Source organism: Colletotrichum godetiae (genome assembly GCF_030913485.1).
Source record: "Colletotrichum godetiae strain CBS 193.32 chromosome Unknown BDP55scaffold_6, whole genome shotgun sequence".
In the NCBI taxonomy this organism is placed as follows: Eukaryota; Fungi; Ascomycota; class Sordariomycetes; order Glomerellales; family Glomerellaceae; genus Colletotrichum; species Colletotrichum godetiae.
The window spans coordinates 818,809-834,075 of record NW_026851254.1 but is presented as its reverse complement, the minus strand read 5'-3'; the positions used below and the strand labels follow the sequence as shown (position 1 = coordinate 834,075).

The 15,267-nt window shown below is 53.5% G+C and overlaps 4 protein-coding genes across 4 annotated transcripts; 3 read left to right on the top strand and 1 right to left on the bottom strand.

Moving 5' to 3' along the window:
• Nucleotides 1–343: 343 nt before the first annotated feature.
• BDP55DRAFT_543763 (uncharacterized protein) lies at nucleotides 344–3,766 on the top strand (the record flags this gene model as incomplete). Its single annotated transcript, XM_060568440.1, has 6 exons — nucleotides 344–533; nucleotides 628–773; nucleotides 826–919; nucleotides 993–1,221; nucleotides 1,268–3,594; nucleotides 3,651–3,766. 6 exons carry the CDS (start codon nucleotides 344–346, stop codon nucleotides 3,764–3,766), a joined length of 3,102 nt encoding a protein of 1,033 aa, XP_060434047.1.
• A 2,215-nt stretch (nucleotides 3,767–5,981) lies between these two features.
• BDP55DRAFT_346278 (S-adenosyl-L-methionine-dependent methyltransferase) lies at nucleotides 5,982–7,743 on the top strand. The gene is made up of 8 exons (XM_060566965.1): nucleotides 5,982–6,061; nucleotides 6,135–6,229; nucleotides 6,283–6,317; nucleotides 6,383–6,537; nucleotides 6,614–6,651; nucleotides 6,717–6,854; nucleotides 6,955–7,374; nucleotides 7,479–7,743. Exons 2-8 carry the CDS (start codon nucleotides 6,174–6,176, stop codon nucleotides 7,537–7,539), a joined length of 903 nt encoding a protein of 300 aa, XP_060434046.1. The 5' UTR covers nucleotides 5,982–6,061; nucleotides 6,135–6,173; the 3' UTR covers nucleotides 7,540–7,743.
• Nucleotides 7,744–8,253: 510 nt separating this feature from the next.
• Nucleotides 8,254–10,374, bottom strand: BDP55DRAFT_691019 (flavocytochrome c; the record flags this gene model as incomplete). The annotated part of the gene is made up of 4 exons (XM_060576925.1): nucleotides 8,254–9,793; nucleotides 9,853–10,090; nucleotides 10,161–10,229; nucleotides 10,341–10,374. The coding sequence occupies 4 exons, from the start codon at nucleotides 10,372–10,374 to the stop codon at nucleotides 8,254–8,256; spliced, it is 1,881 nt and encodes a 626-aa protein (XP_060434045.1).
• Nucleotides 10,375–13,402: 3,028 nt separating this feature from the next.
• On the top strand, nucleotides 13,403–14,848 carry BDP55DRAFT_650370 (uncharacterized protein). Its single transcript, XM_060573979.1, has 3 exons — nucleotides 13,403–14,117; nucleotides 14,200–14,259; nucleotides 14,336–14,848. Exons 1-3 carry the CDS (start codon nucleotides 13,524–13,526, stop codon nucleotides 14,366–14,368), a joined length of 687 nt encoding a protein of 228 aa, XP_060434044.1. The 5' UTR covers nucleotides 13,403–13,523; the 3' UTR covers nucleotides 14,369–14,848.
• Nucleotides 14,849–15,267: the final 419 nt, after the last annotated feature.

Sequence of the window (15,267 nt, the reverse complement as noted above, 5' to 3'; positions counted from 1 at the left end):
CTTCGCGTGGTGGACCGTTCCAACGACGTATTATTGACATTGGACCAAGAGCAAACGCGTGCGCACCTCTCTCTTTCGACGACACACTCACACTTCCCGCCCCCTATCGCGACCCTCTCGCGACTACCTTACCCCCCCGGCCAATTCCTTAACCGACCGAGCCCACCCAACATCGAACTCTTGACTTTCCCTGTCTCACTTTCGATTACACGACTTGCAACCTGCCCCTCGTCGAGGAAGGCGCGACTGCCCATTTATCCAACCGTCGCAACCTCGAATGCCTCGCGCCTTTCCCCGCTTCAAACAGCAATCGCCTTGATTGAGGCGAGAGTCCACCGACAAGATGCCTAGCCTCTTCTCCCGATTGAAGAGCAAGGACGGCTCCAAAAAGGCAAAGAAGGGTGCCAACTTTGACAATGCCGATCAGCTGCCCGCGAAGCCAAAATGGGACGACGCTTTCACCAGGAAGACGGTCGAGCCCGAAGAGATCCAGGACCTGATCAGGCGTTGCACCGACGAACTGAAAGCAAGAGGTATGTCGATTGCATATGCCTTTGAGCTCCTGGCATCACCTTTCTCCGAACTCAGGCCTATTGCGCCAATGTATACTAACATACCACAACCTAGCCCTCGATCACCCCTTTTTGCTGCTGCCATTCAGACCTACCTCGGACCCTAGTGCGGTCCGGACCTTCATCCGCCACTTTTTCGATGGAAGCCAACCTCTGCGCGGCGAATTCTTGTCGCAAGAGCTTCGCATGACTGAGCCAATGGTTTGTGAATCCAAGAGACAGACTCACCACCGATTTACTAACATATCACGAGGTCATTGCTGGCGTAGTGAAATGGTGTTGGAGTCGCCTTGCAGGTGGTGTTGTAGGCTGGGATGCGTATGAGCTGTTCAAAGTCGGCGAGCAAGGTATGCTGCACAAACACAATCGGTGCTTCTTCATAGGACATATCATGGGCTCCGTAGGCTAACCCGCGCATAGACTCGAATATGGCAAGAGACTCATTCAAAACATTCATACCTCTCAGTGTGGATAACGGAGCTCGTTCATGTATCATTTTCGATTTCTTCGACTTAATGTCTGCAATCGCCGCTCACAGCAAGATGAATGGACTGGGCGGGCGGAAATTGTCTCGGATGGGTGCATGGTGGGCGTTCGAACACAAGGATACGGGCAGTGGCTTCGAAGGAGGTTACAAAGCATGGGCAAGGTGAGTCAAACTATCACAAGGATCGGACAACACTAACAGGCTTCAGCGCCGCTGATGCTACGAGCCATCTGTTCTTCGCCTACCTGCGATCTTTGGCCCCACAGAAGCAGACACAGGGCTCCATCTCGCTGCTGCCAATGTCTCTCCAAAAACTGCTTCAGGAAACCGAGTATCCTCCCCAGAAGCCATCATTGATGCAGTCATCTACATACAGGGTCGTCATGATCGTGGACACCGTTTCGCCGGGCCCCTTCGCACTTCTCCGACGAGCCAACCACTTCCAGTATCGCGATGAAGATCAGGCTTTGCGCGAGTTCTCCGAGTACGAGGATCCCGTCAAGGCACTGACTGAAGAGTGCCGACGTGTTCTGAAATCGATCTCCTCCGCCAACCAGTCCCAAGTTTCCAGCTCAAAGCACTCAACGAGCTTGCGCGACGCATCTTGGTCACGCTTTGAAGACATTGGCTTCACCAGCGCTCTCGAGGACGACGACGACGATGACCACGAAGCCGCCGCCGCGACTCGAAAGCCCCAGGGCTTGAGGACCACACCTGCGGCTGGCAACATGGGTTTGGGGCGGCCGACCACGCCTTCCTGGGCCGATTTCCTCTCGTCTGGCTTTGTGGATGACAACCCCAACAACCCGAACATGCTGCTGCCCCCCGATAAGCAGTTACCGCCTATCGACACCGCTCAACGCCAACGGAGTTCTCAATCTCATAATCCACGTCTGGAATCGGATCGTCTTGAGCCTGGCGAGCTCGCAAGCATTGCCCGCTTTGACCTCGACGAGAGCTTCTGGTGGGTTTGGATGAGCAGTCTTGCGCCCGAAGAGACTCCCGAGAGAAAGTCTGCGTTTGGCCGCTGCGCCGTGATTGAGACGAGCATTAAACGTGGTCGATGGCTCGTCATGGAGGAGATGGTTGCCGGTGCCGCCCCCGAGCCCCAGGAGGGAGCCTACATTGCTGAGAAGAAGGGATTCTTCAGCTGGACAAGACGCAACAAGGGCGTCAACCGTCGCAAATCAACCGGCAAGCATACCCTTGAGAAGGGCAACAAGAAGGCGGATCCCAATGTCAGCAAATCGAGCATCGGTCCCGATCAACAGGCTCGGATTCAAGCTGCCGCTCAACAGCTTCAGGCACGCCAGCAGCAGGAGAAGCAGCAAATTCTGCAGGCTCGACGAGGCAGAAACGATGAGTCGGCGAGAGAGAAGACCACCAGTGTATTCACCCTCCAGCCAGAAATCATGAAGCAGGCGTCTCCAGCGATGAAATGGGCGAACAAGTACGATAAGGAGGCGATCCGGGAGGCTTATCTAGCGAACAACACTGCGGGACGTGGTATCGGTGTTTCTACCATGCAAAGGAACAACAGTCAAGGCCACAACGAATACTCGAACGGCAATACCAACGGAGCCGAGCTTCGCCCTGAAGTCCCGGCCAAGTCGCCCTCGCTGCTACCGCAGCCCTCGCCATTGACCCAGAGCTCACCAGGTTTCCCTCGTTCGCCATCCCCGCTTCCCCCCAGCGCACAAGACGACGAACCTCGCGTTCCATCCGAAAAAGAATCAGAAGCCCCGAGTGGCCTGCACCCCGCCGACCGATTCGAGGAGGGTCGCAGTTCTCCGATGCCCCCGCCGAAGGACTCATACGACCAGGCACGGGAGAACATGTTCACCCCGGAACCGGACACCAGCCCGAAGGACAAAAAGTCCAAGAAGCTCCACAAGGAGAAGACCGGTGGAGGTGGACTTCGCAAGCTCTTTGGCCGTAACAAGAACCGGAACTCAAAGCTGCCCGAGAACGCCGCCGCAGATGTGAACGGTATGCTCCAACGCGAGACAGCAACTCCCGAGCCGCCAAAGCCTGCTCCTTCTCCTGTCCCCCAGCCCGCTGCCTCAGAGTCCAACCTCCCCACACCAACACCTGCAGAGGCTTACATCACACCAATGGAGACTCCTCAACCCGCCCCAGTTGAGACCCAAGCTCACGAGCCGCAGTACGAGCCGTCCGTTGATGAATCCCTCTCTCGCGTCGACACCGACGATGCCAACGAGGCTCGGCACGAATTCTCGCGTTTTGACCAGGGCCCTCTGCAAGAGCAGCCCGCGTTTGTCCCCGACGACGACTCCGAGGATGCTGTTCCGCCCCCTATCGCGAGACGTGCGAAGACCCCCGAACCTCCCGCGGACAACTCGTCCGCTCCGGTGTCTCCTGAGGATGGCCCTAGATCGCCACCTGCAGTCGACCGATGGGCCCAGATCCGCAAGAACGCTGCCGAGCGCGCAGCTCAACGCCAAAGCGAAGAACAGAGCCGCGGCGGGTACAGCAAGACTACCGACGATGGCGACGACACAAGTGGGGAAGAGAGTAAGCATTACCTTGAACTCATAAATCTTTGGCGTCCAAGATCTGACCATGTATAGCAATCGAGTCCCGCGTAGCGCGTATCAAGGCGCGTGTTGCTGAACTAACTGGCAACATGGAGAACTCCCAAGGTCCTCCTTTGACGGGCGCCCGCACTCCTCCCGTCCGCCGTTAAATTGATGGACGACCATTGAACCTCGCGATTTGAAATTCAGATTCTCTGCGTATGTTTTGAATGATTGCAGCATCAAGCATCATTACGACTAAAAAAGCGCCATCTTCTTTCCGGTCTCTAATTCTTCGAGATTAAAAAACGTCTCCGATTTTCAGATCCCTGGCCGGATCTAGCCCCCCTTTTTCTGTCATTAGTCCCTAATACCTTTCTGCTGTCCTTCTTCGTTGCGGGTTGTTACAGAATAAGATGATACCACTAGAATAGCAAGCCGATTACGCACAAATGTCAATGGCAGATTTGATCTTTCAGTAGAAGAACTGATGAGAACTTTGTGACCCGGTGAGAGAGAAACGGAGTTTCACTCACCTCATTTTCAACTGCTGTAAAGGCCAAAATTTCTTTAGCTGCCTCGATCTTTCGTCTGAAACCTAGTCAGCAAAACAATGGCATAGCTCTCACCTTCCTTTCCATCAACACATCCGAAACTACTACCATCTCCAATCGTCGTCCGCCGTGGGACTGATCTTATTCGTCACTCTGCTCATCATTAGCATCAAACTGCTCCACAATATCGACCTTCTCTGTAGGAAACTCGCCGCACTTCATCTGATGACCCACCCACGGGCTGATGGTGAGCCCCTGGCACCTTTCAAAGGGTGTCTAGACGAAGGTGTCTTTGACCTTGATGCGTATGAATGGCTACTGGGGAGGGACGTAGCCGGCGTCCTTGACTGGTTGACAAGGTGTCAGGATGATTTCCTTGAGGTGGTGGCATTGAATGTAGACGTATTGCTGGATGTTGCACATTTGACTCTGTGATGGAGGAGGGGGTTCGGTTTTCTGCTTGGATCCTGGTGATCCTGGTAAGAAGTTTTTGGAGCTCTTTGGTTGTTATCGGGGTAGTTCCCCGGAAAGGACTTGCGTGTTGGGTATGGGATTTGAAGATTGCGTGCGTGATGTCTTTTCTCAGTCCAAATGGCAACGAGGGCGGCTTGTATATGAGGTATATATGAGCTGGCTATCGCCTTTGCATTGTTGATAAGTCTTGTTCATACAAGGCCTGGATTCCCTGTTTTTGACAAAACTACAGAGACGAATTGTAGACTTGTCCGCTTATTGTCAATGACATTGTGCGAGACTAGAGGTTCTCGGGTAAAAAGTCGGTCCCCTTGAGAGGCTATTGTTTCGATCTGAAGTGTCTCGTTGAAGAAGAAGCTGATGAGATGAAGGACAATACATAATGCATAGGTGTTTCCCTGCTTTGATTTCTTTTGTTGATGAATATGTCGACCAAATTGCAACTTCTTTGGGCCTCTCTCAGGAACTTGTCCGCCTCGTGGATCGAAACGAAAGACTAGAGAGTATGTTGAGGCGTTTGAAGGTCAATCATCTGGAAATCTGTTTTCCTCGTCCTGTATTATATGTGGCTAGTGAGGACTTGACAGGATCTAGGAACTGATTGCGAGGGGATCAAGCTTTGATCTGAAAGATGCTCGCTGATGACAGCGACGACGACAACGACAACGCAGGCTCATTGATCCTGGATCTACCTCTCGCGATCTGCTCAAGAATGCGCTCCCCAAGTACGCATACGGTGTTGACTATTTTTTTTCCCTCGAACCAAAAGAAGGAAAGCAGAGAGCTTGGGGGAAAAAAAGATGGCGCGACAACACGATGGTGGACGGATAGTCTCTGCAATGTTTGCGTGTCCCGGCCATCCGGTTGAGGATCTCATGTAGTGACGAGGCCCTTTAGCCATTCCGGGAAACACGACCGATCGCCAATGCACACGTTGAAGGTTCCTCTTCGCCTCTGCGTACTTAACCTCGGGACTGGGTTGCGTTCTACTTTCCTAATACGTTTGCGAACCCTTGCTGTTTTGTTGGAACTTGAGAAAACACACAGCGTCTCCACCAACAGATCGGTCCCCCTTGCCACCAACGTGCATAATCGATGCCAGTGGTGCCAGTTCAAGAAGAGGGGTCACACAAACATTTGTTTGCACCTTTGCGCGCCGGACCTAATAAGCAACCGTTATGCCATCGAATTCCACATCAAATCCTCGTCCGTATCGCTTCTTCACCGGAATCCGTAGCATAAGCATTCTTAGTTCGTCATGATGATGTCCAATGAGCAGCCACAGCCTGACGGCGATAATGGCCCCATCATCATCGCCGATGACTTTGTGAGCTCGTTCTCAGTCTTTATCCACTGCCAGCCTTGCACTTGCCTCAGGTCGGACTTTCTAACCACCTACTTCAGAATGCCGATGACAGCTCATCAGACCGGGCGACTGTAAGTATACGCGCTTCATGACTATTCAACGTGTGATGGCTTTGCTGACAGTGGCGGTCTTGACCACTTACAGAGCATCGCATCTTCTAGCACGAGCTTGGCAAGCTCGATCATGAACCACCGTATCGAAAATGGCAGAACCTACCACAGGTATAAAGATGGCCGTACGTATGCCTCCCCAGGCCACCGCTCCTCCATGGCTGACAGGAAATAGAGTACAGCTACCCCAATGACGAGAAGGAGAATGACAGGCTAGGTAGGGCTGATACATGCTCGCCCATGTACTTGTGAACTGTCTCAACTCACAAATCTCCCCTCCAGACCTTCAACATAACATCTTCCTTCTCACGCTCGACTACAAGCTGGGTCTTGCTCCGGCGGCTCAGCCCGGATCCAAGGTCAAACGTGTCTTGGACGTGGGAACTGGCACTGGAATCTGGTGCATCGAGTTCGGCGATGAACATCCTGATGCCGAGGTCAGTACAAGACCTTTTGGTCATCTCGAATCGACATAGGCAGTAAGACTGATTCTTTCTTCTGATTTGTTTGTAGGTTGTTGGTATCGATCTGTCTCCAGCTCAAACAGCATTGTACGGTTTTGTTCTGATGAAAAATCAATGGCAAAGCCACTTCAACTAAAACTTTCGGCGTACAGCGTTCCGCCCAACGTCAAGTTCGAGGTTGACGACCTCGAGGAACCTTGGACGTACCACACAAAGTTTGACTACATCCACACGCGCGTCATGACTTCTAGCATCGCCGACTGGAAGAGGTTCTTCAAGCAATCTTACAAGTTGAGTTGAACGCCCGCTCTCTCACCCACAAGAACACGGCCGTCGGCCCAGCCAGCACCCCCCACCCTCCAAAGCTAACACCAGCCCATCTAAATCTAGCTTCCTCGAGCCCGGAGGATACATCGAGCTCCAAGAAGGCCACATGAGACCCGACTGCGATGACGACACCCTCAAGCCCACCAGCCCGCTCATCGAGTGGGTCGACAGGCTGGAAGAGGCCTGCAACATCTTTGGGCGTCCGTTCATCAACTGCCCGAGCCTCAAGCCGCTGCTCGAGGAGGTCGGCTTCGAAGACGTCTCGGTGAAAAAGTACAAGTGGCCGATCAACGCGTGGCCCAAGGATCCTCACTACAGAGAGCTCGGCATCTGGAACCTCGAAAACATGCTGGAGGGCGTCGAGGGCTGGAGCATGGCCCCCTTCACCAGAGCGCTCGACTGGACGAAAGAGGAGGTGAATGTCTTCCTCATCAGTGTTCGAAACGAGTTGAAGAACAAGAATGTGCATGCCTATATTCCCGTGTAAGTCCTCCTCAACCCCTCCCCGGGCCTCCTTGTTGGGCTGCTATACTTCGCCTTTCACCAAACCACACTTTCCATCTCCACACCGCTGAAAGATTCCACAGGTACGTGATCCACGCGAGAAAGCCGCTCAAGCCTGCTGAGGATGACGAAGAGGCGTCCTGAAGAGAATCGAGGCAAAACAGTTCTGAAGTTGATGTGGAAGGGGGTTGAACTTAGCTAGCGAGTGACAATCATGTTGGACATGGTGATGAGAAAATGAACTACACGCTCACAAGTAGATCCGCAGCTCGCCGCAGGTTATCAAGGACTGATTGACATTGTCTATCTCAATCTCATTTGAATCCAGATATATATAGAGAGTGTGTAGCATCCGGGGGTTCGCGTTGAATTGACAAGCTCTTGGTAACATATCCCTCAAATATTTCAGTGATTCCGTCGTGGCATCGGGCGAGACTGCTATCACCACCACAACCAATGGCCTGATTGATCTTTTGTGTGCGGTAGACTTTGACTTATTAGTCGTATTTGGACGAGGAGCCAGCCTTCGGCTGGTGTACCTTTTAGCTTGCATGTATTTGAGGCGCGGCACAGCATTTATTATGGCTAACTTACCATCATTCATTTCAGCTCATCGAACGGGATCAGTCACATCCACATCGTGTCAAATAAGAGGAGGAATGTCAAGTGAACAGGAAGTTTGGAGTTCCATTGAATCCAAGAGACTACAACATGTATCTATGAATACATTCCCTAGATGTGAGAAAAATGCCCAAATTCAAAAAAGCGCGCCAATGCGCACCCGTTACTCCGGTTATCACTGTTTTACCCAAAGCCAAGATTCCGTCGTGCGCTCGTCGTAGATGATCGTCTCAAAATTTACAGCTCCAAACTCGGCGTCTGGCCCTTGACGCGGCCAATCACCTGCTGTGGTGCGTACTTGGGGATAACCTCGTCGTCGTGCAGCATCTCAAACTCCTCGGTAGCATCACGGCCCATGAAGTTCATAATGGCCTGGGGACCACCGGGGTGCTCCTCGAGCCAGTTGGAGAGGTCCATCACAACACCCTTGACAACGACCCACAGGTCCTCCTTGGTGTTGTGCTTGGCGACCTCCTCCATGGAGAACTCCTTCTCAGGAACTGTGAACTCCTTGGGGTTGTTAGGCTTGGAGGCCTTCTGGCCGTCCGCCTTCTCGGGCGTGGGGCCGGCGGCTGATGTGGTCTGCTGGGCAGGGATACCCTGGCCACCGGAGCCACCGCCGTTGTTCCAGTCGATCGTGACACGACCAGGCTGGGCGGGGTCCAGGTGCAGAGAGATCTGGCCGAGACGGGAGGCGGCACCTCCTGCGCCGTTAAGGGCCTGTTGGAAGAGGTAGTTGCTGGCAGTGTCACCGGCAACACGGCCGTAAACGACACAGCCAAGCAGGGAAGAACCACCAAGACGGTTGGCACCGTGAACACCACCGGCAAGCTCACCGCAAGCGAACAGGCCATCGAAGGGCTTCTGCTCGGTGTTCAAGACCTGGGCCTTGTCGTTGATCTCGATACCACCCATGGTGAAGTGAAGAACAGGCTCCATCAAGGCGACGTGGAAGTCATCGTTGATGTCAACGGGGAAGTTGTGGAAGAACTTCTTGCCCCAAGGGTCTTTCTGCTTGCCATCGGCAATGGAGTTGTAGGTGGTGAAGGTCTTCTGGAGGTGGTCGGGGGAGCAGCCAATCTCCTTGGCCAGCTCAGCACCGGTCATCTTCTTCATCAGACCACGGCCAGAGTAGTGGCGAGTGTGGAAGTCAAGGACCTTGGAGGCCTTGGAGTTAAGAATGAGCCTGATGGGGAACTTGTTCTTGTCCTTCTCCTTCCACATCATGCCGGAGACGTAGTCACGGTGGCCCAGCTCGTCGCAGAACCGGTCACCGTCGGCATTGAGGAGGAGACCACCCTCACCACGGAGAGCCTCAGCAGCCAAGAACTTCCACTTGGAGCCGGGGTCCTTGGGGTCGACCAGACCAGTAGGGTGGACCTGGACCTTGTCCATGTCGATACCGTTACCGCCGATGGCCATAACCATCTTCTGACCGTCACCAGTGGCGTGGGTGCCGTTGGTGGTGGCGAGGCCGAAGGTATCGGGACGGTGCTTCTTGAGGAGGGAGGTTTCGCCAAAGTCGGCAGCGTAACCACCAGTGGCAAGAATGACAGGGCCGTCAACCTTTTGCTCCTCGCCATTGAACTCGTATGAAACACCAGTGATGGTGTTGCCGTCCTTGTTCAGGCCGGTAACGCGGGCCTTCTTGATGATCTCGACACGCTCGGGCTCGGTCTCGGCGAGCTCCTCGAGTCTCTGCATGAGGGCATAGGTGATGGCCATACCGGGGAACTTGGCATCGTGACCACGGTGGGTACGGGGCTGGGAGTGACCTCTATGTGATTTGTTAGACTCTTGACGGTATATGACATGGTAGGGTTGCGATTGACGTACCCTAACCGCGAAACGAGAGTAAGGTCCAGGTTGAAGACATCCTGAAGCCATTCGACGGCAGCAGCGGACTTGTAGGTGAGCACCTTGATGAGGTCGGGACGGGCCTTGTCACGGGCAGACTTGAGGGTATCATCATAGAATTGCTTGACGCTGTCGGCAATTCCGGTGTCGACCTGTGTCCTCGTCAAGGCACCGTTGATGCCGGAGGTGGCCTTTGTGGAGTTGCCTCCGAAGAAGCCTGTGCGATACGAGCGTGAGCTTTGCGACAATCCAGAGCAGTTTGGTAGTGATAGGTGTATTAGACTTACCCTGCTTGTCGAGAACGACAACGTTGCCTCCTGCGAGGTAGATGGTGTGCGCGGCACTCAAGCCAGACACTGGCAGTACGGATTAGCATGTGAGCGGGTAAGACGAGGCCGACATTGGCCTCGGCAGCGAGAGTGGTGAGACTGAGAGAGGTGGGAGCAAGAAGTGTAGAGGTAACTTACGACCACCGCCAACGACGATAACTCTGGGTGCCATTTTGATTGATGTGATGGTGGTTATGCGCTCCAAAGGACAGGATGGAGAACAAACAAAGAAGATGGGGAAAGGGAAAGATGGTGGGGGAGGAAGAGAGTTTGGATGGAGAGGTTTAAGAAGAAAACGAGAAGAGGAGCGGTGCCTTTTCGTCTCGTTGCTACGCCGAGGGAAGATGGGGAACAAAGGCACCAGGACGACGCGGGTCTGGGGCCGAAGGCAGGTGCAGGTGGTGGTATCCGCAAGGAACCTGGGGGGGTATACCGTATGGAACGGTACGGAGTACAGTGAGTGGTACGCAGACGACTCGTCTGGTTGCGTGAGGTGGTGCGCGCAGACGGGAGAGTGCCAGAGTGGCAGAGAGAGTGTCGCTGACACGGCGATTCGTGAGCCGAGGTCGAAGCGCCGGTGGGAAAAGCAGAAAGCAGGGGGGGCAACTTCGCACTGGGGACTTCCATGGCACGAGTCCACGACTGGGCTTGCCCGCGGTGCTAGTGGGTTTTGGGCCGAGTTTTGGGTCAGAGACTCAGAGTTGGGGGTCGGGGAAAGGGACGGTCTGGGGCCTGGGGTGAGGAGGATTGGCGTCACTAAACGGGGGGACTTGATGAACGTACCAGTAAGAATGAGCCTTTTGGTCAAGCGGTGGCAGTGGTCCGAGGGATACAAAGAAACAATGGGACACTTTTTTTTTTTGCCTTAGAGATGTGGGGAAGCCGAGACCGACAAGAGAGAGAGAGATTCTCTCAATGGAGTGTTTTCTACACGTGCAGTTTATTTCCCCAATTGCACATCGTGAGAAAAGTTTCCTCCATATCGTGTCTAGTTACTACGAACTGGCAATTGCGTCCGGTCTGCGGAGGGTATTGCAACTGAACTGCTCCTCTGGCATGAAGAGACCCCAGACACTCGTTGGCTGCTCGCAGTAATTCTGGCCGAGACTGGGCCCGTGTTCGCTTCCCTCGGTGGTGGACCGCGACGTGCAAAACTGGGGGAAACTGTGGGGGATGTTCTAAAAGTCTCGAATTCCCCGTCTGGCTCTAAAGTTTCCCCCCGTCCCCGTCTATTACTGATTGAGATACCTCTACGGATACACTCCGTATATCTTACCGAACTGACCAACGGAAGAGGGGGCATTAGACATGTTGAAGCCGTTCGACCCAAAACTCCAAGAGATGCACTTGAGGCTCTCTCGAGAGAGAAGGGATGACAGACCGGTTCACCTGCTACGCCTGCCCTGGTCCTTAGCGCCAATTGTGTACGGAGTGAGGTGGTGCACTTTCACGAGTCAAATTTGTTGGAGTAAGCTGCCGCAGAAAAGGCTGTGAAGAATTTTGTGACAGTTTCAGGACTTTTTTTTCGAGCCATCCATCATTTGCCTCTGACATGTGAAGGCCGCTCACTTTACCACTCCCACGCAAGGTGTATCCCAAGGTCACGGGCATACCCTCGTGCTCGAGCTTATGCAGCTGACTGACCTCGAACCGCCTGTCTACCGTTTCCCGTCTGAGAGGCAGAGGCTACCAAACTAAACGTCTGCCGTCAAATCTCTAACAGCAAATTGGCGAGTCTGGCGTCGCCTTCCCGCCCCCACAATCGTGGGTGCGTGGGCGAGGCCTGCCACATGCCTCGTGTCAACAAGGTGAACGGGTAATCGACATCTTCACGGGCATGAACCCGTCTGCGAGCCCATACCCATGGGACGCGTTCTAAAACCCTTCTCCAGCCCCTCCAGACTGTGCGGCTGCATCGAAGCTGCGGCTGGTCGAGCACCGTCGAATCTTCACGAGCGAAGCTAACGAGCAAGAAAGGCATAGCCACCACATAGGTACTAAAGTCGTGTAAGGTAAGTCTCACTAGCCCCCCTCCCACCTATCCCCCACACAAGAGGTGCAGGTCAGATGATTGCCCGGTCCGGAGCTTTTAGCACCTGACCGAGGATCTACTCGCATTGCCGTCCCCTCTTTTTCGTTGCCGCCCGCTGCTGGGCGACCACTTTCGGCCTGCATTCCAGTCCAGCTTGTTCCTCCGCACTCGTACGAATAGTCCAACACACAGTACATATTCCCCCTTCTCACAGGCCATTTCCGGTCTACTGTGCACAGTCGGGACTCTTTTTTGGAGTCGTGCTTGGGGGCTGGGCTGACTGGTTCTGGTCTGCTCTGGGGAACCCAGGCACCCAAGCCGTACGGACTACGGAGCACATCTTTCGCATGTGAAAGGGGGCATCTTGGGGAAAAGCAGCAGGACGGTGCAAAAGCCTAGATGTGTCAGGTGCTCAACTTCTTGGACCGTAACAAAAACCACCCCAGAACTTGCCACCTATCCCGTCGACTTGGTTTCAATTCAACCTCCCATGATTCATGAGAAGCTTTCTTGATTCCTGAGGTAATTAAAACTACACTATTATCACAATGGTGGTGGTGGCCTCGCATCGCTTCTGTCGCTGATTGCTGAGGCGGAGGATTGCTCAACCAAGTCTACTTCGTTTCAAATGCAGCAATAATTCCCGACTGCCCTCTCGCGTATCCTCACCTTATTACTGATCACTCACCTGCGCCAGAAAGAAACCCGCGGATTGAGAACAGTGTGGGGAACGGCTGCCCGTCTCCGCAATCGCTCTCTTCTGTGAGACAGAAAAGGCACCAGGGTCCCAGAGAATACGGAGTGCAGTACGGATAGGTAGGTAGACACGTACGACACGTTTGCAGCTGTCTTTGGTGTATCTCGGCGAGTGCGCTCGTCCATCGGGAATGCAGGAACTAAAGGTTGAACTCGCCTCAGCTTCGTGAAGGTATCTTCGGGAAGGGAGCGGTTTGTTTCTTGCCTCATGTGAATCGATTGCTTAGTCTGTGCTTATTGGGCCTTTTTGGCGGTGTCTTGCAGCAAGTGGCAGGTACCACCACTCCGTACCTACCTGCTGCCGGAGGGCACCGCTGGTCCTGCGCAAAATCGGAGCATGGATGATGTCATCTCATCATGCAGCCAATCGCCGCCCTCACATTTCCAAAAATCTGGTCCCTGCAAAGCCGCATCCTACGTGAAAGTGACGCGCGCCATGAGTGTACTACCTCGCTGCGTTCGTGGAATGCGTTCACTGGAATCTTGAAAATTCGACACACAAAAATTCCCCATTCCGCAGAGTCAGAAGCACAATGAGACGGCCCACCGCCATAATACTTCTCTTGTTCTGCACTATAGTAACGGCCCAGCTCAGATCCCTCCCCGTCGAACGTTCCGGCCTCAACGGATACGCACCCCGCTTCTTCCGCCAGAAACCCATCGCAGTAGACCCCGCCCCCGGCCCAGCCATGCCACCACCACCGCCGTCAGACCCCCCTTCCGCCCCGTCCACCGGAGGGCCACCGACGGGCGGCCAAGACGGCGTGAGGCTCTCGGACGTAATGGGCCGTGACCGGAGCATCAACGTCTTCGCCGGCTTCACGCGCGACATCGAATCCGCATCGCGCCGCCTCGACGACCAAGAGCGCAACACCACCGTGCTGGCGCCCCTCAACTCGGCCGTCGAGAGGTTACCGCGGAAGCCGTGGGAGGATCCGAGGGATTACCAGCAGCTCGGTGCGGACGCCTACGAGGGTGACGACGGGAGGGATAAGGCGCAGAGGAATATTCAGCGGTTTGTCGAGGCGCACATGGTTGGCGTGAGTCCGTGGCCTGAGAATACAAAGGCCAAGACGATTGGTGATGATAGGGATGTGTGGTGGGAGACCAAGGACGGTGCAAAGTTTGTAAGCAGAACCCGCACTGTTCTTTCCTCCTTTTCTTTTTTCTTGGTATTGTCAGGATATGGGAAACTTACAAATGTTACAGATCCAGCCTGGCAATATCGAGGTTGTAAGCGTAGCGAGTACTGTTGCCAATGGCGAAGTGGTATGTGATCCCAATCTTGCTCACGGCCCGTTTTGTTTTACCTTTCTAGACCAGATGCGCCTAACATTGCAAATAGTGGATTATCAAAGAGGTGCGGAACTATGCCTAGCGAGACCTTTCCTTGAGCCAAGAGCGAGGGCCTGCTGGAATGGCCGCCTCGATACCCTCTATAGGGTACACATTTGTTTGATATCATTACCACGGTCTATGGCGTGGCGGGGAGTATTCTCATTCGGATCGCCCCGCTCTCCAGGTTCACGACTTCAAGTCTCGTGAAAACTCACTGGTATCGTTACACCTGAAGACTAGGGAGTATGAGTTGTCTAGTGATTTTCGTAGGCCCCCAGTCAGGCGTAGCTTTTGCGTTTTGCTTATGTGTTCTTCTGTTCTTACTTTATTGAACGATAATTGAAGCGTGGATTGATATAAAGATGAATGGACGATCGATGATGAAGAAATAGTAAACGAATACCCAGACAGCATAGTAGAATATAAGACGAATAATATCTCCATCTTCTCGACACACCTTAGTGGGGACACGAATCTAGGACCGATTAGAAAAAAATGCTGTGTGTAAGAGAAACTTGACATCCTGAATGTGAAAGGAGCTCTGAACGGTTTTATTTTTTGGAAGCTAAATAATTGACTTTGCGAAACTACCTTTGCTCAACACCTTTCTGCCCGTCCATACAGTGACTCGAAAACGAAGGCGCCGTATCAGTTGAGCCATCCACCTCGAGTAAAGGCATCAGTTCGTCATGTTCAGCAGAGGCGTGATAGCGTAGTCAACCAGATACCTAACCGTGCAACAAATTAGCGGTCAAACTGGGCGAAAGTGACCGCCAGAGCGCAAGGAAAATCCTCACATGGTCAAGTTTTATAAAAATAAGGCACCCTTAACAATACCTAAGCTGTCGGATGCAACATGGGATGAGGAAAGACTGCATTGCCCCATTCGGATACATAAAGTGGATCAGATTAAATAAGGCTGTTATCTCCACGTGACGT